Genomic DNA, 26,385 nt, shown 5'->3' on the forward strand with positions numbered 1-26,385 from the left:
TGGTCTACTTTCAATCTGGTCTAATTACCGTTTGGTCTATGACACAGTTGGTCTACTGCTTAATATAATTCTATCGGACTGTAATTCAACTAATTTATTTTTATTTGATAGTCAACTAAGAATTCATAAACAGTTGATGTAGCCATATAGACTAAATGGTGTCAGACCAAATAGCCCCCAAGAGCCTGGTTTACCAAGAGAGTTACTGTGCAATAGCCTCCAAGAGCCTGGTTTACCAAGAGAGTATTGTGCAATATTGCACAATACCTTGCAAGACACTGATTTTCATCAATCACAATACAATATTGTCTGCAAGAGCCTCGTTTACCAAGAGAATATTGCGCAATAGCTTGCAAGAGCCTGATTTTCATTAGTTGTCGCAACACAGTATTGCGCAATATTGCGAAATAGCCCCCAAGACTGGTTTACCATGAGAGTATCGCGCAATAGCCCCAAAGAGCCAATGTTGCGCAATAACCCTCAAGAACCTGGTTTACTGATCAAGAGAGTATTGCGCAATAGTCTGCAAGACCCTGATTTACCAAGAGATCTTTAAGAACCAATGGTCCTTATTGCGTAATGGCCCGATTTAGAATTTTGCACAATATTGCAATCATGCAATTGCCAGATTTTTTTTAATTACCAATTAAAGGACATTATTGTGCAATATTGGCAATAGCCTGCACCTTTTTCAACACTCCCCCCAAAAAAAAATAAAGAAAGAAATAAAAAAGAAAACATACATAAACGACGATTCATTTTAAACAAGGCATTCTCCATATTGTATGTGTCTCGTCCACTTGTGAAAATAACTAGAAATATCAAGATCTCCTTTGCCATCCAACAGAATGTATCCAAACCTCATTGTGAAATATCTGGTATAGAATGTGCAACCCAAGTTTGGTTAAAAAATGACTTATGGTTGCAGAATTACTTGTCATAACGGATGGATGACGAACGGAAAACTTTGAGGTCTCACTTTCACCTCCAGTGGGCGAGACAAAAATGAGAAGTCTTCACAAATATCTAATTCAAAGCAGTCAACAGTATGATATTTTGCAAAATATTTATTGCTTAATACGTACAGCTGCCTGTACGTACATTATGGATTTTAATACGTTGTTACGGTATACAAAATATAGACAGCATATCATAACAAAAACAACTACCAAGCCATGACAGTGCACAATTGCAGTCACAGAGCATTCTCAATCCAAAGTCTTACAGTTTAAGAAAAATCATAGTTTACATATAAAGGGAAAAAACATTGAATTATAAAGATGGAGTATCAATAAAGAGGTAAAAACTGATTTTTTTTCATGATTTCTTGCATGAATACATAAAAGAATAAAAGCAGAATCTATAAAGGCCAAACATGTTTTGCTATTGCACAGATTTATCTCAATTCAAAAACTCTCTTTTTTTTTATCGAGACCAGTACAAAATTAGTATTTTATTTCAATCATTAAATGTGAGCAATCTTGAGGAAAAAATGTCAATTATATCTTTATTAGTTCTATAGAATTCATGAATTACTCGGGGGGAAAAAAAGATAAAGAAAGTAATAACTTTCTGGTGGGGGTACGAGGTGGAGTACAATAACTGTCTCTCAATTTCCTGTATATTACATCCTTGGCTTGATAGCATTTCAGTTACCTTGTGAAGAAAAACAAAATAACTGCTAAACACAGACATATGCAACACATTTACTCAGTCTTGTACTTGCAAGTACTGGAAAGTCAACTTCTTCAACATCTCGGTTTTAATCATTATTGATTCCCTCCCTGATGGATAAAGTTATTATCATAAGACCAAAACAAAACAACATACAAATAAAACATGCACAACAAAGAAACATTTCAGTACAACTTAACGTATTGCTAATTTTACAAAACCTATTACTATAGGCAACAATACAGCATACACTATAAATACCTCACAATTGCATCTCATTTAACAGGCAAATCTTAAATTCTTGCATAGGAATAGCTGGCAGCTTTACTTATAATTAAGTCTAATTCAATAAATAACACTTCATTTTTTATCCATGATTTTTTTTTTGTAAAATGTAATTTAACATATTCTTATTCTAATTGTACAGGCATTAGAAATTTAACTTAACATGTTTCCTTCAGTCTATAAAATAACATAGTGTACATTTTCTGTTCAAGCACACATAACAAATAGACCCTGTCTGTTTGCATTATTCATCAAGCACACATATTCAACTTGCATCAAATTGAGCCATTCAAATTTCATAAAGTTGATTGCTTTTTAAAAATCCTATTAAAATAGTGTGTTCCTTTCATCTATTACATTCATTCATTTTTTTGTTCGGTATCAACAATATTCACACGGAATTCATAAATGGAAAATGGAAAATATTTTGTTTCTCTTACAAAACATATGTAAGTGGTACATGTAATCTCTTACTTTACAATATAGTTTATATTGGAAGATTTGTCAGAACTATGTAATGTTCATATACAGTATGAAAACATAATAAAATATACAGACTGTATGGTTCATATTTACAATGTATATTTACAGGTCATATAAACATTTCATACATTATATACAAATGCATAGCAACAAGTTTGTACTATAGCACACCTGGTAGTCTTTCACTAATAAATACTTAAAGTCTGCCTAAAATTTTCCAAAATTAAAAATGCACCTATATTCATATAATCATCAATAAACTTGTTCCCATTTCAAATTATTGAAAACAAATTAAAATTTCCCAATTACCAACTGTGTAAAAGCAGCTTAGAATCCTATATTGCTTTAATTAAGCAGAACCTTTCATTATTTTTTTATCTCTTTTTTTTCTTTTCCTTTGCTTGTTTTTTTTTCTCCTTCTAGGCACTTGATGACTGTGATTTGGTTCTATACAGAGTAAGCTCCCCACGGTGCTCTGAGATGATATGATCCATTCTGTGGTGGGAAATATAAAGAAAACAAAATTTTAATAAATTAAGACTATTTTGAGTATTTATGTTAAAAATAAAGACCATGCATTATCTTTTCTAATAATCAATTTACAATTACAGTGTATATGTTTCTGAAGCACTACAATGAAAGACAACACTAAAGAATAATGAATACAATTATAATACAAAGAATAACAGTGAGTTATAAACAAAGTAAAAGTTTAAGAACCTTTCCAATATGAAATCGATCCCAACTTGGGTTTTTCAGAAAGCATATTAAAGTCAACTGTTAGGATATATTTCTTTCTTTACATGTGTGACTGCAAAGCTTTATGCATTATGTACCTTATACAATGATGTTAAGATATTTGTAATATGGCAGATGTATTATTTTTTGGCTCCAACTATTGTTTGCCTTTCGTACTTGCCAGACCAAAAATATATTTCATTTCATTTATTTTACATCATTACACAATTTCTGAAATTATACCATACAAGATTCCTTTTAAAAAAATTATGGAAGTTGTTTTGTTGTTTTAATATGAATTATATACTGTGTTACTACTGTACCCATAATGGGTTAAAACTTATAAGAGTAAAGACAGCTGTCAATATTATAAGTTAATAAAACAAAACTATCTGCAGCAGGAAATATAAAGCCATTGTACTTGAATACACTTTATTAAGAGTGGTCATAAAATTAGAAATAAAACATGCCTATTAATGTAAGAAGGTATTAGCAAAGAAATACTATTATCTTGCAAAATGCAAGTTGTTCTGATATCGACCTAGATTCAGAATACATGGCTAGTATTGTAGAGTTTAACACCACGTGCATCTTATCAATTAAAGAGCATACAATTGATGGCACTACTAAAGGTTAAAAAAAAATAATAATATTAGGGTATAACACTCGGATGTTCATACAAGTCAGAACGATGTGGAAAAAAAATACCAATAAAGGTACTGCCTAATTCATAATTCAGTGCAATATTCTACAAACTAAAGACCAGCACACATTATTCTACCACAACTAAGATAGACTATGAAGAAAGCTGTGAAGGAAAAATGCAAGAAATTACACAAATGCAGAATGAAAGTACTAAAATTTTACACACAAAAAGGGGATTTACAAAGTTCAAATCAAATATCATACCAATCGAAAGATGGGCTGATATCTGCCTTACTTTTAGAACTTCATTAGATTTCGCACAAAATCAGACCTTGATAACTTATACTTAAAGTTGATAAACCCCAATTTTGATGCTGCACATTCATACAACAGTAAAAATCCAGTCTCAGTTGGGTCATTGTAGTAAGATCCTTTAAGAGCTGGTGGGTGTTTCATAAAGCTGTTCATAAGATAAGAGCTACTTTAAGAACGACTGGTGATCCTTTCTTTTGGTAAATGGTATACACCATTGGTGATGGTTAAACACTTAAGAAAGGTTCACCAGTCATTCTTGAAGTCGCTCTTAACTTGCGAACAGCTTTATGAAATGGCCCCCAAGTCAGTTATAACTAACTACTGCACTGCATACACACCACAACTGCAGTAGAATCTACCAGAGGATTCTGGCGAGGCACTCCAGGCTGGTTGGCCGGATCTCGAAACCTGCCCTCTAGAGCCTTGGTACGGGCCCACGTCTTGGCTGGCTCAGGAACCCTTTTCATCTATTGGTGGTGTCCATGATGGGCAGGATTGGTTGGTATGTATGCATTGTAGATGTAATTATATTTGTGTGAAATTATGCAAGTGTAATATTAGTGGATAAGGCCATTATGTATGGAATGAAGTAATGGTAAAATGGTCGTGGAGGGATATATAACCATTTTTTAAATTTGTGTACGTGTGAGCAGCGACATTTCAGAAGATGTCAAATTTTGTTTGATATGAAACACATTGTTACAGTATTTGTTTAAATATGCACAAACAGATTAATGTATGCAAATTATATGCACGCATACATAAATTCCATGCAATGTGTAAGTGTGTATTATATTGAATGAGAGGAGAAAAGGGAGGCATGCAAAGAGGAAATGATATATGGTTAAAATAGTGAAGAATAAAATAAGGACATGGAGGGTCTGAGGAATTCATGCAATATGAGTAATAAATAAATGCAAAATCAAGAGAGAAAAAATAAACAGAACATGCAAATATACTCCTACAAGCTACCATTTACATGAAACGTTCTTCAAAACATAATAAAATCATGCATACTGAGATATCTATTCAACAGCTTTAGTTTCCTTCATGGGTGAGTGAATTCCTGCATGGATATAAAGTCATACTTAAATCATAGATATTCAACACGATTATATTTCTATTTCCCTAGGATTTATAAAGGCGATTATTTTCAAATAAAATGCTTCTGCCAAAAGCATGAGGTATGTCACAAAAAAAGGTCTTTCATATGCGCCCTTTAATAACTGAAAATAAAAAGGATGTTTGTGTGTGAATTAGGATGTGTTTATGCTTCCATTGCGAGGACAGAATCAGCGTTGTCAAACGTCGATTCAAAACGCCGATCGTAAACGTGGTTCTGGGAGTGCTGTTTATGCTTAACTTTTCAGAGGCGAAATCATGATCTCCAGCTGGCTTCGCATCGTAATTTTCGTTGAGCAGGAAAGCGAGGTCAAATTGCATGGGCGCGCCCTTTTTCGAAGGTTTTTTTTTTTAGTGTTGTTATGGGAAAGGTACGTCGACTGTTATATAAACATCGAACAATTTCCAATATTTTAGTCATTGCATGGGGCTTCTTGATATATCCATACAATTTCCACCATGGTGAGGATAATAGTAAGAAAAAATAAAGAATATTAAGTATACAAAATAATAAAATATCTATTTGTTTATGCTACTGGTGCATCTACCGATGTCTCCTCATTATAACTCATGTTCCTGGGTTTTTTTGTGTAAATCCCTCAACATTCATCGTGATGACAAATTGGAAGAGTAATACTAGTAATAGTACTACACATGGAAAACAAGGGAAGATGAGAGGTAATTCCGTGGAGGTAACATGCGCCCGTGGGGCAATGCGATTATTTGCCCGCGGATTTTCATCTCACCGGAAGCATGTACCAAGTGACGTCATTTAAACACGTTTACGATCGTGGTTCTGTTTATACTTTCCCAGAAAGCCTGATTCTGGTCAAACGACGTTCACAAACGCACCTTTTTGTGAGTTTACGATCGGCGTTTTGAAACAGCGTTTCTATGAAAGTAAGCATGGACGCAACCATGTTTTGGACTAATCACGTTTGCAAACGCTGATTCTGGCCTGAAAAGTGGAAGCATAAACACGGCCTTAGTTTACCTGATGTAACGTGTCTGGATCAAGAGCATGTCTCTTCATCGCTGGTTCGTAGGGGGCGCCATTCCCTGGTCTACCCCAGTTCTGCCCCAAATACTGATGATGCTGCATAGGAAGAAGGGAAAAATACTTTCAACATCTCATAAAAAGATTGTCTGTTCGTGGAAAGGGAGGAAGGGTCGCCCAAGAAAACGATGAGGAATGAAAAAGGAATTTTATTTTGAATTTCTTTCTGGAATACATGCGGATCTCTCAAAATTTGATGTCAACAACAACACATGTGAATGAAGGTAGCTACCTGATTACAATATTGATAAGATTTACTTTTGTTTAATCTCCTAATAAACTATGAATTCTGGGCTATCATTCTATAGATGATATGCATAAAGGGGAAGTTCACCCTCATGTAGAGTTAGTTTTAATCTAAAAGAAAAGAATAGAAAACAAAAGAAAAATCGGTGTTGATTTGGCAAAAATTAAAGATAAACAGAGTAATGGTTTTTATTTTGTGATGTAAATTGCAAGCAGATCTAAAATGATATAAATTCCAGAAAATGCAATTCAAAAAAATAATTCTGAACCAGTTTATAATGGGAATATATGGAATATTACATTCCTAACGGGCAGCTGCTTACATATGGCATCACAAATTCAAAATTTAAACATTCCTCAATGGATCAGTTTCAAACCTTTACCAGCATTTTTCTCAAACTTCCCCCTTGAGAGATGTACTAAAGAACTAATGTACTAAATTACTAACCTTGGAAATCTCGTGTCTTGAAATCTCTCTCTCTAGTTGCTTCTGTCTATTCCTCTGCTCAGCTTGATGGATTAAGTCTGTTCTATAGTCCTGTGCATCCAGTCCTGGTCTTCTGATGTCCATCACCTGTTAAAGAACATCATTGAATAAGATCATCTTCATTCAGTATTTCATTTCATCAAAAATTGGTGTGCTTAATTGTACATGATGATTACATGACAAAAGATTACTCAACACCATGAATTAATCACTGAGTTTCTCTTTAGGGCCGTCTGCCACTTTTGCCATAAAAAAACTCTGGCAATTTTTTTTTATGGCAAAAATGTTATGCAACGGGTCCCTGGACTTGGGATTCATATTTTAGTTAAATATTTCTTCTTTTTTTCTGATTCTCACTAACGAGTGTACAGCTTAAGAAAAGTTGTCAACCAACAAGGAAAGGTAGGCCTTGCAGAATAATGAAAATTGGTGGCACATGTGTTACGTAATGCATAAATCAGTTCAGATAAGGAATATCTGAATACAGTTTTCCATGACACACAATTGAATGAAGAGATACTGCTGAGAAAGTTTACATTAGATAATGGCATTCTCTGTGTCTGCCCCCTCATGCTTTCAATATAGAGATACAAAAAAGCCAATAAGATTTAACCGATCTAACTTTTTAGATACGAGTTAAAGTGGCATTAAGTCGTTTGCATATATATGCAGCTCACTTTGACTGTATAGGATGAGTTTTGTACTTGATTGTTTTTAATAATTCAACACAAGGACAAGTAATATGCACACAAGGAATTGGAGATATGTTGACTTTGATTAATTGGTTGGTAAAACGAAATTTGGATGACAATTTCAAGAATAATTTGTATAGAAAAATTGAGAGGCTCAGTAGAGAGAGGCATGCAATTAATACAAATGCAATTTTGACATTCTTCTCGACTTCTCTGAGCATAAGAATACAAGAGTAATGTGTACTTACATGTCTTGTGATATCAGATGTAGCCTTATGATGGATCGGTAGAGCAGTGCCTGTTGTTGGGTCTTTACTGGGGTATCCAATTTCTTTGCTTCTGATCCAGTTCACAGTCTCCCCTCCTGGTTTCATGATTTCCCTTGCTTCACGCTGTTTCTGAGTTTTCTGATAATCAATCTCAGTTTCTATACAGAAAGCAAATAATAATAATAATCATCATTATCATCATCACAAACACTGATACATTACGTTGAAAAAAAAAAAGATAAAAAACAACAACCATGTTTAGCGTCCTGCTTTTTGAAGAAAAAAAAGAAGGAAAAGGTCCTTTTTTTTCCTTTCAATTTGACCCATTTATTCAAAACAACCAGCTGGTCATGTTTCTAAAATGGCAATCATGTCTGTTTGTTTTGTTTGTTTGTTTTTCGTTAAGTCGCTACTTGAATTGGGAAATCATTTGCATCAGTTTTCCTGAAAGAAATTCATATTTACTTTTTTTTTGGGGGGGGGGTTTACACATGATTATTTTTCTTTTACACAGACAGTCTGCAAAAAGAAAGAGGAAGGGCATGCTAAACATGTATATATATTTTTTCTCATGGCCTTATGTACTGGGTCCTTACATTCTTCACAGATGAAAACGGGGTATAACAAATAAATATTAAGAATCATTATCAAAACACATTTTAAGAGTTGCACAAAAGTAATGATAGGTCCATTTCCAATAGTGTATCATAGGAATTACAGCTTGAGGCAAGCTTCATATATGAAAATGAACCCCAAACTTACTGAGTGATTCTAGATACTGGTGCTTGGCTTGAACCTCTTCTCGTTTGGGCGGGTCTACACCCATGAGGTCCATGACGGCTTTACCCCTGTTAGCAGCATAGATGCTACCATCTGGTAAGTAGACAGGTGCGCCCCCGCCAGGTTTACCCCATGGCTCGCTGGAATCTCTCTTCACACCATCCTCAATCATGAACTCTACAAAGAAATAGAAAGAACATTCATGGATATCAATTATTGAAGTCACCGCTCCCACATTCAATGGATTCAATGTGAAAATATTGTACATAATTATGGATACGTTTTGTTTAAAACAAAGAAGCAAGGATATGCCACTCTGTTATAACATAAAACTCAAGCAGATCATTCAAAAAGCAGGAAGAGGATGTTGCAAAAAGTATTCAATTGATTGCAAGGCAAGTTTACAGTGTCCACGAACAACAATATATCTTGTGAGAAACCACATATTTGTGAATGATTACTTCTTGCAAGAAGTGGTACAATTTTATTGATTGGAGATAAAGAAATTATATCATTTGAATATGAGCAAAATAATAATAATATAGGATTTATATAACGCACGTATCCACCTTGTTAGCTGTTCAAGGTGTTCTTACAGTACCCCGGCTAAGCTGGTCTACCAATTCCAGTGCTCACAGCTTTTTGAGGAATTACTTCCTGCTGGTATCCATTTATCTCACCTGGGTCGAGTGCAGCACAATGTGGGTAAATTTCTTGCTGAAGGAAAACATGCCATGGCTGGGAATTGAACCCACGTCCCTCGGTTTGAAAGACGATAGTCTTAACCTTAACCACTAGACCACGACACCCCCACAAGTGGAATTTGGAACTGATTGCACATTTATTTTTGCACCACTCCCTTAGCATAAATCAATCTTACAAATGCATTTGTTAAATACAATAAAAAAATAACAAGTGGAACGCCTCTGGCAGTCTTGCCTGCATTACGCGATTTAATATAGCAGCAGTGCTAACTTGAAAACTACTATAAAATAATCATTCACAAAAACACCATTCATATAATGACATAATACCACGTTCATTGACCATAAATGACATTTGAACGGTGACTTAAGACTTGTCAACTACACCCATGTCCACATTTCATTCACTCTATCTATAAACTTTCAAAGTTATGATGGCAATTCAACAATTACCCCAACATTGCCCAAGTTTATTTACCTTAACTGACCTTTGACCTTGGTTTTGTGACCTGAAACTCACAGGGGATGTTCAGTGATACTTGATTACTCTTATATCCCAAGTTTTATGAACTAGATCCATAAACTTTCAGAGTTACGATGGTAATTCAACAAATACCCCCAACACGGCCAAAGTTCATTGACCTTTAATGACCTTTGACCATGGTCATGTGAACTGAAACTCGTACAGGATGTTCAGTGATACTTGATTACTCTTTTGTCCAAGTTTTATGAACTAGATCCGTAAACTTTCAGAGTTAGGATGGTAATTCAACAAATACCCCCAACTTGACCAAAGTTCATTGACCCTAAATGACCTTTGACCTTGGTCACGTGACCTGAAACTCAAGCAGGATGTTCGTTTTTACTTGATTAATCTTATGTCCAAGTTTCATGAACTAGGTCCATATACTTTCTAAGTTATGATGTCATTTCAAAAACTTAACCTTTGGTTAAGATTTTGAAAATAATTCTCCCAACATGGTCAAAGTTCATTGACCCTAAATGACCTTTGACCTTGGTCATGTGACCTGAAACTCAGGCAGGATGTTCAGTAATACTTGATTAACCTTATGTCCAAGTTTCATGAACTAGGTCCATAGACTTTCTAAGTTATGATGTCATTTCAAAAACTTAACCTTGGGTTAAGATTTGATGTTGACGCCGCCGCCGTCGCCGTCTGAAAAGCGGCGCCTATAGTCTCGCTCTGCTATGCAGGCGAGACAAAAATGAGCCTGAGAAGTTGTCATGAAATGTCATGGATTTCATTCTAAGTGGACTATTTGATCATCCCAATTTCAGTGGATATGAAATCTTTTAGTGATGCTCTTCACAAGAACTAATAATAGCTTAATTAATTTTGTCTGCAAGCCTTTAAACATTAAAAAGTTGCCAAAAGTCTGCCCTTGAACAAGCGATAAAGGCTCATGAACTTACAGAGTTGACCTGAAAGTAGGCAATAATGTATTTTATGTAGTCGAATTAGGTGAAGTGCTTATATGATTAATGATATCACTACACTTTCAAAAAATGTGTTAGTGAAGAGACTAAAGAGCAGAAGCAAAGCAATAAAGTGCATCTACATAAACATTAAAATATTATGCATTCATAATCCAACAATGATGCATCATCTCACATTGTTCTATGTTTTTCAGTTTTCTTCTGATCATAATCATCAGCAAAGTAGATTTCTACTAATGAAAAAAAAATGCTCAAAAATATCTAATTAAAAATTGTGAAATTAACCTGAGTGAGCAACAAAATAGTATATCGAGGTCCAAATTATTTGCCTTAAAACAATAATTCATTCTAAATTCTCTCAAATACAGTCCTGAAAATTTTTAAGTACATGTACGCATTAGCTTTTTAACATGTATGTTAGTATCACTCCAGATAACTTGTTAGAATTTAATTTGTTTGCGTGATTTAATGAAGTTTAACCATTTTGTGGATTTCAATGAATTCCATGTACTTTACAAATGTGCACTGATTGAAACATGTAGGCCCATAAGTTAAAGGGACTACTTATATATAAACTGGATGAAAAATGTATCTAACTTCAAATTTACCAAATTCTTGCCATTTCCCAGTAATCAGTAAGACACAAAATATTCATTAACTAAATCATTACATGACTACATTTAGATTATTTCATTGATTTATTATTGATCTGTATTTTTTACATTAAATAATGTATATGTTGCCAATGCCCATTTTACCCTTTGAATTCAGGGAGGTCCTTTGAGTCACAAATACCCGAGCCCTATAGATGCCTGCACCCAAGGTGAGATGATAAGGTGATCAGAAATGAAAACATTGAGAAGATAAAGAAAGATATAAATGAAAATAAAGAAAGAGATATAGATATGAGAAAAACACAAAATGGAATAAGTAAACAATGCAGAGAAAAGATTGTGAGAGCAGTGCAAAAAAAAAGAATATTCAGGATGTTTTAGAGAGGAAAAAACAGATCCAAAGAGAGAGAGAGAGAGAGAGAGAGAGAGAGAGAGAGAGAAAACATGAAAGAGATAAAAGAATAACGAATAGAAAGAAATAAAAATGAGAAAGGCTGACAGTGAAAGAGAAGTGAGAGAAAGGCAGATTTAGAGAAACAGAGACAGACAGCTGTTGAGGGATAATTTTTGCTTTCATACATGTTTGTATATGAGCAAGGGGCACAGCACAATCAGTTAATGTGACAATTTTTCAGTGCAAAGTGCAATGTTAATAAGTAAACAATAACATTTGCTATGACTTCCGAGACAATTAGAATAGCAAGATAACTTTTATATCCTTTTTTTTTAGTAGAGTATGTGATAATTTGTCTTATCCACTGAAACCACATGGTTATTATTTGCTTGATATTTAAAAATGAAAATTATCTTATTTATTCATGGCTAATTTCAGGCGAAGCTTTAGAAGTTCAATCTCTCCTGGATGCATGCTCTTGGTTGCTTTTAGTTTGCAAATGTTTATGCTTCTTGAGGTGCGACTTTGGGTAAGATATTATAGTTGAGGGTACACAGTGCAGTACGCATTTACCAAAGATATTATACAGTGCAACACACTTTAATTTGGTGCATATTCCAGATTACTACACTCATTGCGCTTCTATAGCATTTATCAAAGCTATTCATTTGAAAGATCAGCCAAAAGCAAAATACTACCTTTAATTGGTTTTGATGGAAAAAATAAAATTAATCACAAGATTCACTTTTCACTATTATTTCAGGTAAAATGGAAAAAAAAAATATTGCATTATGAGCAAATTTTATCACTTTTAAATTAAATGAAGATGAAAGGGTCAGGCAATAGTTATAGTGCATTTTTCAAGCAAGTGAGCAAACATTAACTACGGGCAATCATATTGGGTACCTGTCTGCCGAAGAGGGCCACGTAAAGTTCCTATGTATAGCAAGATGATGGATAGATTGGACATAATAAAGGGAAATAACAACAGAAAATTACACAATACAGAAATAATCAAAATAAATATCAAAAAAAGGACAGGAAATTAACCAAATTTAAGAGAGGAAAAGGGTAGTAATTGAAGAACAGATGAATTAATGAAATCATAACAAATTATTTTTTTTTAATGGGCGAGTATGTAATTTGAAAGAAATAATGGTTCAATGTAATTTTTTTTTTAATGCACCAAATAATACACTGACTGTACTGACAAACACATCAAGAAGTTTGACTGGAAATTATAGTAAACATCCTGAAAAAAAAAAATCATATTTCATGCTCTAAATATGAATACTATAGCAAAAATTGATACAATATTATAAAACAAGTGTATAGGATAGAAAACAGGTCCTTTTCAATGATATTAGGATAGCCCACTTACTAGACCATATAATAGCATTTCCATGTTAAAACACCAAAGTTTACCTGATGAAGTAATATATAAACCTACTTGTACAAGATTTAATTTAAACATTTTTTTTTTAAATAATCAACCAATGAATTCCTTAAAGATTTCTTTGAGTGTAATTTACCTCCAGGATTTGAAGAGTTTTGTAACGTCTGATGGAAACGGGTTTTCTTCTCTCCCTTCTCATCAATCTGATGACCACCACCTCCGAATGGTTTGGTTTCTAAAGCAACACCCTGATCATGACAAGGGGAGGAAGAAATATAAAATTTCATTCATCCACATGATAGTTTCATGACTTCCGTTCAGTTAATCATCAACCAACTCACATCAAGATATGACAATTTCAAGTACATACATCACTTGAACCACTGGTGATTCTGGTGAGGAAAAATCATTAAACTGTTGATATACAGGCCTTATGATATGAGTTAGATAAAAAAAACACATGGCTAATAAATCTTCCAACTTTCTTGTTTGTAGTACAAACACGAACAATGTCTGACTCTATCAGAGTGCAAACAATCTATTGTTTCTCTAATTGAGCTACAGACTGAAATTACCTCAACAGAGAAGCAAATAATCAAATAATGAGAATTAGATAATAAACTTTGTTTGCACTATGATTAAGACCACATCTTGAACATCTAATGAATTGTTTTTACCGTGCTGACAGGTACAAAGTTTTCTGAAGCAGTATTTGGATCACCCCACGTAAGCTTCTTGGTGTTCCCGTCGGCATCTCTCTCTGGGGCCCCGTGACCTTTCCCCCATGGATTGTATTGTACAGTCTATAGAGAAAAAAAATGACAATTTAATGTTTTTCCTTTATTATGCACAACAAATACAGTCTTGATTTTATCTACATGTATGCATCTACAACAAATCTATAAATAAAAAAAATATATAGTAACACTTATCATTTTAATATATAGCATGAAATTCAAATTTCTGCTGGTAAGCTGCAAAAATACTCTCATTCAGATAATTTAGCATGCTCACTGATTCTTGTGTTATATAGGTGATTGATGTGCCTTTTTTTTTTTTAACAAATACCTGCTTAGACTTGCAGTTTCATTTGGCTTCTAGCTTGATCTATAATTTAGTACATGGGAATATGTGTAATTGCATCATATTCAAGAGTCGCTATTTACAAACAAATTCAAGATAAATAAAAATACCGGGTATACTAAATTTTTAGACTCCAGTGAAGAGGAGTTTTTGAAAATTTAAGAAAATGTTATTGAATAATATCAATATCTCAAAAAATATCTATAGCAATAATGAAAAGTGTTCATTGGATGAATTTAATATATACTTACATTGCCTTCTTCTGGTGCTGTTAAAGAGATGGAGGAAAAAGAATAAAATAAGGTAATTATTCCATTACATTTCAAGAACTATCAATTTTTGTGCATATAAATCAAAGGCAAATAAATATAACTCTATGTATAATTAAATGTACAAAACAATGTTTTGTGGGTGTTTAAATAGGATTTAACAAATTGGATTTAATGAAATAAAGCTGATTACAAGTGAAATATCAAGGGAATAAATCACTCAGCATTAAAAGATGTGCACTTTGACGATTGGAAATGATGAGAAAACTTTCTTTTATCCATGAAAATTTACTGCTTGAGAGGCTCAAGCTTTGTCACTGACCTTTGCCTGGATTATTTGATATTCAATGGATGAAGTAGTCCAAAGATAATTTGTTTTTGTCAATGACTTACCAAGTTTCTTCATGTGTGGTTTTTCTTCAATCTGTTTCAGTTCCAGTGGGTCTTTGGCAAGTGTCCTGGCTCTTCCAGTTTTTAGATTACCTAAAACAGAATTATCATAATGCACTTTTATATTCATTATTCAGAAGGGTTGATCTAGTACGTAAAATAAAGTCACTGTTGGAGAAACGCCACTCAAAAATCATTCAATTGTTTGAATGAACCAGAGAATCTTAACATATATAAAAAAAAAAATTATGAGGCTCATCCAAAATCAACTTTTTTCCAGTTTTTCACATTTCCCCCACATAATTTCCCAAAATCAAAAGAAAACTACATATTTACCTTTTGATAACTCATCTTTAATACTACAACTATATTGAGGCATTCTCACTCCTCCCAAAACTATCCTCTATAAGACTTAAAAGATAATCTCACTGCTTTAGTACTTCAACCAGACAGAATCGAACTCAATTGTGAAAGATGCTACATGTACAGGACTGTATCATTTTGTATACCTTTGATTGTTACAGATGTTATAGATGTTTAGGGTTATTATTTAGGGTATTACGACATTACAATGAAATCAAAGCATTGTTTCTCATAATTAGCTCATCTGTATGGCCAATGCATGAAGGCAATTCAATGCACGATCATTCATACGGTATGTGTCTGTCTTAATAGAGAGCCTAATATAGTTTTATCTCTTCGTGTGCTATTTACATGTACATCTTGGGGGGGGGGGGGAGTGCTGCGCAATCAATCAATATCCTAGGATCTTCCATTGTTATGATTCTGTTTACCTAACCACAGATATTGATTTTCTGTTGTTAGCTTCACTGCAGGCATCTATCGTATTGACCGCATTCTATAACCACTTATACTTCCCTGCAGTAAATATTATGACTTTTGAAAAAATGTTCCTTAAATTTGTTGCCACTTTTAATGAAAATTACCAAAAAGATACATTACTACTCTCCAGTTGCAAGTGAAGTGTAGTCATCATGAGAAAATTTAGACAATAAATAGATACATCTATGCCTATGGTACTAATTCAAATGAAAAACTCTTGTTGAATGGGGAATCTAGAGGTAATTTGTTGAAAGATATTACCCAGTACATACACCACCAATGTCCATGTACCACATCATCACAATTACTTTCTGCCATTCATATAACATGATGTAAAAAGAACCAATTCCATTTTACTATGACTGTAACCACTAAGTAGAAATCTACACTGTAACATAAAACTTTTTACCACACATCCTCACAGCCAAGAACCTTGATATCTTTAAAATATTGATCTACTCTTTAATTGGCTTAATTATCAGTAGTTTCCCTTTTTAAAAGCAAATATTGACTTACCCGATTCAGTCTTGATAGGAGCTCCAGCACCAGATTTTCCAAAAGGATTATACTCCCACTGTAAAATAAGAAATACAGTCATTACCATGTATATAACATAATTGGGATAAAACATAATTTTGGGGTGATTGGCTGATCAATTTTCAAGGTAATGTGTATTTTCCAATTTTTCAGAACATAGTTTACCTCTACTAAATAGTTTACAAAATATTAATGTTCTTTTTTGTATGATAATAGGTCTCACTTTATTACAGGGCATACCACATACATGTGGTATAGGTTGTGAACAAAAATCATGATTTACTCGCTGAAATTATATAAATAAATGCATAAACAAAATATATCCTTTTCCATGTCTATTTCTTCTCTCAGATTGTATAAATCATGCAAAAGTCAAAATGATTTCCTTTTTTCAATGGTGTCTTCATAGTCAGACTAATCAGACTTACCGTTTTTCTCTCTTCCTCTTTCTCCATCTGTCTCTCCATTTCTCTTACTGTTCTCCTTTCTAATGCCATGTTTCCTGAAATATTCACAGAATTACATTTTTATTATGAATAAAATCATCAAATCATATAATTTTACTAGTAGAAAACATGAAAGCCGTGCACAGCAAACCTAAAGAAGTGAATACACAAAACTCCCAATTCTGCTAATTATAAGCATAAAAAATAACCTGGCAAAATAAAATTTTCAGCAAATTCAAGATCCTGAAGCTAAACAGATATTTACAAGAAGAAAGAAAGATTTAACCAGAGAAAATTTTCCAAGGTACTCTCCAAAATGTTTATACAGTGCTGGATATAAGCAGAATGTCAAACTATGTAAGAGGAAAAATATCAAGTATAACTGAAACACATTGATAATATTCCTGAAACAATGAAGGCCAAAGCAAAATAAAGACATTTTCCTTTTAAATACTATTAAAAAAACAATTAAAACCAAACAAACAAAAAAGATGTTTCCTTTCTTTTAACCACACTATAATATACTGTTTGCTTCATATTCCATCATCAATCAACCCTAAGCCCTAAACTGGAAAAGAACAAAGAAAACATTCATAGAACTTCAGAGTTTTTAGCAAGCAACCTCAAAAAAGCCCCGTAGAAGAAAGCGCAAAACAAAATATAATGGGAAAAACATCAAACTATAGTGAATAATACCTTGAGAGTTCTTTATGGAAACTCCAATAACATGAAATAAAATGACAAAAAATATTTTATAAAATATGCAGATGCATCTATGCAAAAATTTATTAATTATTTTTTTTAATCCAAATATTTTTTTAAAGCTGAATACACTCTTGCTTTAAACTAGAAATCACATATTTGCTCTTTTATCATACAGTTTTAGTTTATGATACATACAGGCATACACAAGAATTCACAAATATTGGTATACATGTATTTTCATTGATTTTGGGGATAGTGAAATGTCATTTTCACAAAAATTCTCAATTACTTAAAGACTACTTGATGCACAGACATTTCATGGACTACTCCTTTGGTAATGGGTGTAATTTTATTTATGATACTGGTATTGTATTTATGCGTTGCAATAAAACAACAGAAAAGGCAAATTTTCAAGGTGGAAACCATATATCCTGGCAATAAAACCACTACATAAATGTCAGGGAAACCCATTCAAATTACATGTATAAATTCCTTACCCAGTTCTGAGTTAACTTTATCTCCATATTCCTTAGGATTGGTATATCTTGTATTATTCTCTACCCCTTTTCTCATTCCTGCTCCTTCTCTGAATCTGATATCATTGTTTGCTCGGATACTAGCCTTCAACTTGCCAGAGTCGGTCCGGATCGGTGCCCCGTTGCCAGGTTTGCCAAACTGAAGGAATTTCAACTGTAGAAATAAAAAAATATATAAAGATTTGAAAGACGAGAGAAAATGCGGAGAGCGCTTGGGATAGGAGTTAAACATGTTTCACTCAAAAAGCATGATGCAACTCTGATGTTGTTAAAACATTATACCTCAGAAATTAAAAATTTGTTAAGACAGCTCAAAAAAGCTAGATTTTAGAGTTTATGACTCAATAGAGGAGCAACCTTCTCAAACCTAGGAAGGGTTCTCTATGGGAATTAGGAGACTGTCATTAGACTAGAGGATGCTACCACTCCCGTATTTCTATAATGTAGCTTTCTCTGAGCAGCCCTAAATAATTTTCTGAATATTGAGATACTTGTATAAGCTCTTCATACCCCAGCAACATTCTTCTTCTTTTCTTTATCATGAACCAAGACAAAAATAACCCCAAAATTGTTAAAGATATATTATTTACAGAGCATCAACAGGAGGCATCGTAATTAAATCAATAAAGAGCAATTCCCACTTTTCTGCAAATATAACAAACTATTTATAGATTATGTTTTGAAGATAAAACAAAATACACTCAAGAACGAAAAGGAAATTGTAATAGCATAAGCTCAAGATAATACAAATTTAAAATCAGAATGATCATGTGAAACCAAAATAGCATTCTTACAAGTTCTGGTCCATCATTAAGTTGGTCATCAGATACAGCCCTTGTTCTATAGGCTTCTCGTTCTCCTCTTGGTGCTCCAGCTCCTGGTCTTCCAAACGGTTTATAATCTCTTAGCATTTGAAGATCCTGTACAAAGTATTGCAAATGCGGTGATATTCATGTTAGCACAGCAGATCATTCCAACTTATTACATGAGAGTAAAAAAAAAATGCTTTCAACTGTTCTGGTGAAGTACGAAAATACAATATATTTTTGTTGTATTTTTCATTACATTAGAAGACAAAGGAGGATAAAGGTTGCACTTGGTGCTACATGTACAGTAACTGGCCATTTGCTTCCAAGAGATTAAAAACTTATTCAAATTAGCCAACTTTTTAAAATAATAATTTACATGCACGTCTTTAATAATTGTCTATGATCCCACCACACTTTATTAATAAATTTTTAACTTCCACATATTTTTATTTTCATATCTTTTGGTTATCATAATGTTTAATTATTTGACATTTGACAAATCGCAGTTTCTTTTAAAAAATACAATTCAAACATACTGTTCACTAATTCATGTAGTATCTAATTTGGTGATTGTACATAGTCCGAACATAATGAAGATATTAAAGAGCAGGAGGGGGGGTCGATCATTACCTTCTTCTTTGTCTCTACATCTGATTTCGATTGTTCTTTCTTAAAAGTCTTCCACTGTGATTGATCCCATTCAGCCTCTCTCATCTGCCTCACTTTCTTTCTTACTTCAGCAGACCTAAAAAGAACAAGGAGAAACATCCTGATCATTGGTTATGTCTTGAATATGAAGTGTATTCACAACATATTAAGAATCACTTATTGTCTTAGGCTTCTTTATATGATAAATAAGTATCATTTGCATTGCATAATGACATCATCTAGAACATTTTGATTAAATGAACTTACAATGTATCTTTTATTTCATTCCAATGTTTAATGCATGAATGTTTTAAAAATGGATAGTAAGGAAGAAGTCATAATTTGGTAGAAAAAAAATCATGTAAATCTAAGAGGTAAAGTTATCAAATACAACATGTGCAGAAATAAGTTGTAGGCTCCCTGGATCTATATAAAATATTGTACAGTGCATTATTGTTGTATGACACACAATGAAAATACAATGGACTCACGTTCTATCTTCATTCCAGAAGGGGGTTTTCTTTTTGGCTGACATCGGAACATTTGGCATTGTGCCATGTTCTTCAGAACCATACTGCACTCCATTCTTTGCAATAACGTTAGGTCTCCCTGAATGCATTTGAAAGAATTCAAAATTAACTCTCATTACATACACATATCGTGCAGTAACAGAAATATTTCAAAACTTTGATGGTCCAACAAAAGCTAGTTGTTCTCATCTACACTTATCATTACCGCAGTTGATGCAACAAAATCACAAATCTATAGTCCACATTATTTTGATGCTTCACACAAATAAATATGAGTGTTACACACAACAAGCATTATCTTATTTTGTATTTTGTTAAAATACAGTAGGCCTATATGCAGCATTTCAAACAGTTCCACACCTACATGTATGCAAGTTCATTTATAAGGAGCCTCTATTCATTGTTATTCTAATTTTATTCACACAATTTTCATTTTTTGAAGAATAGACAAGCAAAGGGGTGGGGGGCTTTGCAAGGATAAAAAATCAACAGATATATGATAATATATATAAAAAAATTGTTCATTTTTAAGGCATTACAACCACAATGTATGTACTGTACAATACATTGATCTAAATGTATCCATCTACATGTAATGCTTAATTTGTGAAAACTTCAATAACTTTTAACATACTCGTCAAATGTCATGAGGTTGATTTTATAGCAAAATTGTCTACTTTCCATCATTTTTCTTATTCAAGCCTGGCTCACACCTTTGCATTTTGGGATTGCGTTCAGTTGCAGATTGTATGAGCAGTCAAATGCAACAAAACACAATGAAACAAGCTGATACCTGTATTGAAGTCAATACGCAAACTAGAGGCTTTGCATTCTAGCTCAGTGCATGTAGTTTGAAAGTTTTTCAGACATCCAAAAAAAAATATGAAGCAACCAAATTTCATACGATCAAAGAAGAGTGGCAATAGAAATGCGGGCAAGAATGAGCAACAGTGAGTGTACACAGGCATTAAGACAGTGTTAGTGCTCGATTTTACCTCACTTTACTCCATGCAACTTTGTACGAGCTCCAATCAACTTGTTGGCAAAAGTGTGATTGCAACAACATGTAAGTAATTTGCTGCGTAGTTGGCTGCTGTGTAACATGTAGGCTGCGTACGGCTGTTTTACGCTAATGCAACTTAAAACGAAAAGGTGCGAGCCAGGTTTTAGAAAAAAAGAAAAGACATTTTTTTACAGCAACTGAGACTAATGATGAATAAGTGAAAGACCAACACCCAACAAGACATGTGTATCATAACACTATAAGTCAACACACTGAAAACAGATTGGGTAAAAACAATAATACATTTGAAATAAAAGCAAAGCACCTTTAAGCCAATAATTAGTTTTACCAATACAACCCATTACCAACAAGGATATACAAATAAAGCAACTGAGAAATGAATGTGAGGTTAATTTGATTAGGAGAGTGATTAAAATATCAAGGGAAAGAATACTCTGATGAATAGAGGTGTTGGTGATATCTGAATGGGAAAATAATCCAATAAAGTTATCCTAAGTTGATTGATCACTACATCCTGCAACCATGGCAACAAGCAGAGGATATCGGGAGAGCTCAAATGAACTGATGATTATTCTGGGTTTTTTTCATTCAGGTATTAATTCCTGCTGATGCACCTTCTAATGAGTCAAATGTACTGTCGATTGTAGATGTTCTTCTACTAATTAGTAATTAGGCTTGAATTTTTTTATACAGGAAGAGGAAAAACTAAATGATAAGCTCTTGCAGAAACCTGGCGCAATGCATAGTGGACGATTAAGGGGATAAACACTTAGATCATTATTTAGAAATTTATCCATATTTACTCGGCCCAAGTGATGTAGTGGGAACCTGGCAGGAATTTAGTCCTTGAAATGCAGAGTGCATCTGTTGCTCTGATAAAACCATGATAATAAGCAGGTACGTATATGTATACAATTGTCATACATGTACATGGAGAAAAGGTTGAGTTAGTATTATACATGTATTGTTATTTTTAAGATTTGATCTAATGTAATGTGTATGTACATGTACGTGTATTGAAATTGAAAGTGGAAATATCCACCTATATTTTTCAAATTACATACATGTACTGTGGTATGAAGATATAAACAGTGTGAAAGCAAATATTGCAATGTATGGCCTGATATACATGTAGTATTTGCTTGCATACAGAAGAAATAAACAATGTTAAAAAGTAATAGCTTGGTATGGGTTCAAATGGGTCCAATAGGGGGTCAAGGAGGGAACAGCGTATAGATACATCTATATCTAAAGAGATTACAAGACTAAATATAGCAGTTTAAGCACTTTCAATCAATCATTTTTTACAGAGGTCACACCAATGCACAATGCTTCTTTTGACAAGGCGACTAAATATTATCAAGATGTTATAAAAATCAGGGGTTTTTATCATTTTTTCTCTCCTTTTATTCCAAAGTAGCTTATTGATGTCCCCTTTGCAAATAAGAAGGCTTACTGCCTCCAGTTTTTAACAGTAGACATGTATGTGTATGTTTAGAGCTCATCCAGTGTGATCTAAGTCTTAAAGGAGAATGAAACTCTTGGAACAAGTTAGGTTTTGTAAAAGCAGAAAAATCAAAGAATAAGATCAACAAAAGTTTGAGTAAAATAGGACTAGCAATAGAAGAGTTATGAGCATTTGAATGTCGAGATCACTAATGCTATGGAGATCCTCCCATTGGCAATGCGACCAAGATCTATGATGTCACAGATGAACAACTCTCCCCTTTTGGACACTGAAAATATACCCCAAAACATCTCTTTTTGCTCATTCTAATCATAAGACAAACGATTCATCAATGATATAATGTTGTGAAACCTCTGTACTTGTCCTCTCATAAAGAGAACACCTCACCTTGTGATAGACTCTTTAAAAGTGAGAATATAAGTGAAATAAGTACTAATGTAATGAGGGAGTTGTACGTGTGTGACATCACAGATCTTGGTCGCATTGCCAATGGGAGGAACTACATGGCATTAGTGATCTCAATATTCGAATGCTCATAACTTACTTATTATTCATTCAATCTTCCTCAAACTTTCAACAACATGTTTCTTTGATTTTTCTCTTTGATATGGATTCAGCTGGTTTCAAAGGTTTCATTCTCCTTTAAGAACAAACATGATTTTTTAATGTGCCTGAATCAGAGGTGAAAATGACAAGAAGCATTGACTGGCTTTATTTCCTGAATATTCCACATCTATAGTGACTGAGGTGTGAAAATATTATTTGAAACCTTTTGGTCATAAAGAGCTTCATTTCCATTTGTAATTATTAGAAAAGATAGATTATCAGATCAAGTGTACAATGTTCATGTATTAGTTCAGTCATATAATGGAAGCAGTCTTATCCAATAATAAAGCCAGTCCAAGTTGCAATTTTTTTTTAATTCATGTTAACTTTGCCATTTACAGCGATGACATCCATGGAAACTTTGATGACTTTTTATTTTAATATATCAAGTAAAGATGCCTCACAGCTACATGTAGTATTGATGACAAAGTTAACAATATAAACTTTTATGCAACAGGTAATAAATGTTCCCAAGTGCTTTTTTGTTGGGGGTGGGGGTGGTGGTGGTGGTGGGCAACACATTCATATCATTGCAAGGATTACCATTCTGAAACATTGTCTCTTCACTGCTTTCTACATTATTCTGTAGTTTGTGATCTAAAGGAACACCTAGTATTGTTTTAAGGAAAAATAAGGTTTGAGTAAAATTAGACAAAGTAGGACGAATCAAGTTTAAGAAATGTAACTGGTAGAAGAAAGATACAAATACATTTTTTTTTTAATCAGAGTAAAAAAAATCACAAATAAAAACTGCTCATATTTTGAAAGTTTAGTGAAAATAATCAGGCATTAGAACTACAAGTAAATGTATCAGTGAATTTTAAAAACAAAACAATCTTTTTAAAATAAACGGTGCCAAGACAATTTTCACAAAAAAGCATGTTTTTAACAAGTTCTTGATAAAATAGTGTAATATGAAGGCATACATAACATATATATGAAGATTGAAAACTGTCATTTCTATTTCCAAGATCTAAATGACTGTATTCTCCACTCCAGCATCTATGGAACATTTTTATTTCCTATACAAGCTACAACAACTTTAGGAAAGAACACTTTAAAATCTGCCATGTTAAAAATCTTACCTTTCACAAAATGTTGCGGTCTTCTGTGTGTAACTGTGGGGATGGGTTTAGGTGAACCACGGAGAGGATCTCTTCCCTGAACAAAATTAGAATCTGGAAAGCCTTTGAATCTATGTGAATCACCGAGTGATTTGGATAGGCCAATTGCGTTGATGTGATGAAGGTCTCGGGGTGTTACTGTGAAAGACAGACACGAAAATATATATTTACAGAATAAGATTACATTGACAAGTTACTGTAAGTATATTTTATCCACAGTGTGAAAATAAATTGTGGATAAAGCACTTTAGATTTTTAAATTGTAAATCTGCAGACACTGACAGCAATAAAAACAAATGTTGCAAGGCCATCAAGGCCAAATCCGTTACTGTTACCCTAATGCTTCTGTTTATTGTTGGCCTTCGAAATACTACTTATTTTTACTGTTCGAATCATAGGCCTACTCATAGGTTATAACAGAATATAGATTTGTAAAATCCAGAGGGTTCTATACCCATTGTCTCGATACCCAATCTCAGGACTGGCACAATTCAAAATCACTCTCTTCAGGCTCAGACACAAGCATGATGAATTTGTCCTAGTTACAATTGAATTGAATTGAATTAACTGTAATAGATTTCGGCTATTCAATAATTAACAGAAACTGCTCCAAGTCAATTAGGACACTAGCTGAGCCAGAGGAAAATTTTGGCTAATCCAGACTGGAGGCAGTGTAGCTTAGTCGGTTAGAGCGCCTGTTCCGGAAAAGATGGTAGATCTCAACGTGCGTGGGTTCGAGTCCCGCAGCATGCCGGAAGACGTCTAACAAAAAAAATGATGCTAGCGTTGTGTGTTAACGTGCCTCACCGCTGTGTTCAGTGCGGGTGTGAATGCAGTTGGAAAACACTCCGTCCATCGGAAAGGACGCAAATGTTGGTCCCGTGTATAGGAGAGTCACAACCTATGCACGTTAAAACCAATACACTATTCGTCAAAGAGTAGGGTGTTCACCCAGTGTATTGCATGTGCCGGTCCCCGGTACTACAATACTGCAAGAAGCTTCAGGATTGAAGGAGGCAGTGTAGCTTGAAGAAGAAGAAGAAGACTGAAGATCAGATCACAGAATCAACATTTTACATACGTGTAGTACATGAAGAACTCATGAATAAACAGAATAATAATATTAATAGTAATAAAAAAAAAGTTACATCAAGAAAGTTTTACATATGCATGTTGGGGGCTGGGCCTAAACTGCTAATCCATTATCAAGAATACTTAGCCAGGAGCCTCCTGGCTAAGATTAGAATACTCACTGTCGTGTTCCAGTTTTAGAGGACCTGTGTTGACTGGGTCTGCTTTCGTGCTCGCCATTTCATTCAAGTTTCAGAACATTCAATTCAATGATTCATTCAGCAGTCCCAAATAAGCTAAGTTAACATTTCCTTGGCTTCAAAGTTCAATCGAATTAGGACCGTAAGGCGTTTCTTTAAATTAAATCCAGCGTTGTTACAATAAAAGGCTTCCTCTTGAAAGGTATTTTGGTATTTTATCGCACTCAACGTGTTCTTCAGCACACACTCTCACACCAAGGACAACAAATAACAATCAATTCATGACCCTCCCGGCCCCCGAGAGTTTTTGTGGCCATTGTTCGCAGACCCCGTTGATACCCGTTGCTATGGCCGCCCTGTCCGTGCATGTTTGGTGTACAGCTGAACGAGCTGTCTCGCTCACACGTGCTACTATCAACACAGATGTAAACAAAAGTGAGCCTCGGCCGTTCTTGCACGCAAACTTCTTTTGGTCATTCAAATGTAAAGACCGTGAGTAGAGTGGGAGTAGATCATGCTGTGAACTGTGAGGACGCATTTAAAAATTCACCATGACAATAATTTTTACAAATTATTTCACAAACAAAAACTCATTTAAAAAGAATCGTTAAAGTAATCCCTGCCACTGTAAAACAGTTTGCAGAAACAAACTAGCTGTTAGCAGTTAGCACCCCGCCACCGTGTGCGTACCACATCAAGAGGTGGGACCGGGAGTGAAGATTTTTTTTTTCTCTCTC

At 33.9% G+C, this 26,385-nt stretch overlaps 1 protein-coding gene across 11 annotated transcripts; it reads right to left on the bottom strand.

The window, feature by feature from the left end:
- Nucleotides 1-1,049: 1,049 nt before the first annotated feature.
- LOC129257677 (uncharacterized) lies at nucleotides 1,050-26,363 on the bottom strand. 11 transcript variants are annotated; one of them, XM_064096581.1, is made up of 21 exons: nucleotides 25,631-25,924; nucleotides 24,339-24,515; nucleotides 23,797-23,862; nucleotides 20,117-20,234; nucleotides 19,608-19,722; nucleotides 18,963-19,088; nucleotides 18,130-18,322; nucleotides 17,624-17,644; nucleotides 16,910-16,983; nucleotides 16,461-16,518; nucleotides 15,105-15,194; nucleotides 14,694-14,710; nucleotides 14,037-14,162; nucleotides 13,496-13,607; nucleotides 12,870-12,899; nucleotides 8,776-8,970; nucleotides 7,993-8,171; nucleotides 7,014-7,139; nucleotides 6,257-6,358; nucleotides 4,479-4,607; nucleotides 1,050-2,937 (listed from the first exon to the last, which is right to left on the bottom strand). In XM_064096581.1, the coding sequence occupies exons 1-21, from the start codon at nucleotides 25,686-25,688 to the stop codon at nucleotides 2,890-2,892; spliced, it is 2,160 nt and encodes a 719-aa protein (XP_063952651.1). In that variant the 5' UTR covers nucleotides 25,689-25,924; the 3' UTR covers nucleotides 1,050-2,889. The 11 variants fall into 11 exon arrangements, with proteins under 11 accessions (XP_063952651.1, XP_063952652.1, XP_063952655.1 ...); XM_064096582.1 differs by lacking the exon at nucleotides 17,624-17,644 and having other exon boundaries at nucleotides 25,631-26,363; XM_064096585.1 differs by lacking the exon at nucleotides 23,797-23,862 and having other exon boundaries at nucleotides 25,631-25,997.
- Nucleotides 26,364-26,385: the final 22 nt, after the last annotated feature.

The sequence above is a fragment of the Lytechinus pictus genome, chromosome 3 (genome assembly GCF_037042905.1).
Source record: "Lytechinus pictus isolate F3 Inbred chromosome 3, Lp3.0, whole genome shotgun sequence".
Classification (NCBI taxonomy): domain Eukaryota; kingdom Metazoa; phylum Echinodermata; class Echinoidea; order Temnopleuroida; family Toxopneustidae; genus Lytechinus; species Lytechinus pictus.